We start from the raw sequence: 1,622 nt of genomic DNA, 5'->3' as shown, positions 1-1,622 counted from the left end.
CGAACATCCCTTGCACATTTTTGTATTTTCCTGTCGATATTTGTGACTTCAGAAGCGTGAGTACGAGCTTCATATTCCAGTTTCTTTGTTTCGGCATCGGTTTGCTCCAAATTATTTTTAAGCATTGCATATGATTGAGCGCTTTTTTCTTTTCTCTCAACAAGAGCATCAATTTGCTTCTCCAAAACGGTCACTTCATTATCAACACGTGACATAAACTCCATTAATTTTGACGTTTCCGTTTGAACACCTTGTATATCTTTTCGGCAACCCGTTATCTCATTCTCTAGAGCTTGTAAGTCGTCTTTCTGTTGCTGAAGGGCTTCTTCGGTCTTTTTCATGGCTTCATGACGACGCTGCATTCCAATAAGGGTACTTTTCCATTGTTGAACCAATTGTTTTTTCTCAAAATTGATGGCCTCCATTTCTGCTAATGCCTCCGCCAAGATTTCTCTCGCTCGCTTGGTTTCTTTTTGTTGACTCTCAATCTGTGTATTCACTGTGGTCACTTCCTCCTCAACAAGTATTACTCTTTTTTCAAGGACATCAATCATATTATCTTGCTTCAACTTTTCCCTTTCCAAATTTGTAATATCTTCTTCAGTCTTGTAGGCAGCACGACGTTCCACCTGAACCTCTTTTTTAAGCTGGTCATTGAATTGTTGAACCTTGACAATTGTTTCGGTTAGTTTTGCAAGATCCGCTTGTTGCCGCTCGTGTTGTCGCTGGTAATCTTCAATTTCTTTTCGAAGGCTATCAGCTTGTGTGGAAATTTCCTCTCGTTCTTGTAACTTTTCCTCGTACTGCCTTTGGACCGACACATGCTTTTCATGCTGTTTCTCCAATGTTTCCTGTAACTTAGCTAGATGTTGTTGAGCATTATAAAGTTCAACACCATATTTCTCCCTTTCCTTTTGAACAGTAACAAGTTCATTTTTGACATCGTAAAGCTGCTGTGATACCTCTTGAAGATGCTTCCGTAATTGTGCCTCTATACGCTGTTGAATTGGCACCAAAACAGCCGACTCCGGGTCCATTTCGGAGACATCACTTGGGGACTCATAAGGCGTTTCAGCCATAATTTCCTCTGATAATGACGTAAAGAAACTAAAAAAAAAAAATCGCAAAGATAAAACAAGTATAAACTTACAGCACAAGAAGCAGAAAAAAATATAAAAATAAAAACAAAGATATTGTGTCATAAAATAAAAAACACCGATAAAAAGTGAAGATAAACACAGTTGATAGCGGCAAATTCCTGAAATTCACCAGTCTGATAATTCTCATTCATTTTCCATGGCCTTACTCATTCAATATAACAATGAATTAAATCTTTTTCTCCTTTAGGCGTTCTTCTTCCTTCCTAGCCCATTCAGGCATTTTGTTAATCTCACGATAATCTGGCAAAGGTGCCTGATCAATTCCATTTTGATGAGGACGATATTTTTCGGGTAATTCAGGAATAACGCGATAACTAAAATCAATAGTTTTGAATTGTTTGTAATACAACCATTCCTCCTTAGTATCAAAATACTCAGGCGGATTCCCATTCTGAAAGGCATGAACAGCATTTCTAATGGCAATTCGGGTCATTCGCGGTATACCTCGGACCCGCAACTGTC

At 38.5% G+C, this 1,622-nt stretch overlaps 2 protein-coding genes across 2 annotated transcripts, besides 2 other annotated features; both read right to left on the bottom strand.

The window, feature by feature from the left end:
- Tc00.1047053425785.9 (hypothetical protein, conserved) lies at positions 1-1,202 on the bottom strand (the record flags this gene model as incomplete). Its single annotated transcript, XM_797316.1, has 1 exon — positions 1-1,202. A coding segment is annotated over one exon (1,202 nt), but the record flags the coding sequence as incomplete, so codon positions are not given.
- Positions 1-1,622: a sequence feature (heterozygous, non-Esmeraldo-like haplotype).
- Positions 1,111-1,236: a sequence feature (A-rich).
- Positions 1,327-1,622, bottom strand: Tc00.1047053425785.18 (hypothetical protein, conserved; the record flags this gene model as incomplete). Its single annotated transcript, XM_797317.1, has 1 exon — positions 1,327-1,622. A coding segment is annotated over one exon (296 nt), but the record flags the coding sequence as incomplete, so codon positions are not given.

The sequence above is a fragment of the Trypanosoma cruzi genome, genomic scaffold (genome assembly GCF_000209065.1).
Source record: "Trypanosoma cruzi strain CL Brener 1047053516637 genomic scaffold, whole genome shotgun sequence".
Taxonomy (NCBI): domain Eukaryota; phylum Euglenozoa; class Kinetoplastea; order Trypanosomatida; family Trypanosomatidae; genus Trypanosoma; species Trypanosoma cruzi.
Note: the sequence above shows the minus strand (reverse complement) of the source record. Positions and strands in the feature narration are given on the sequence as shown.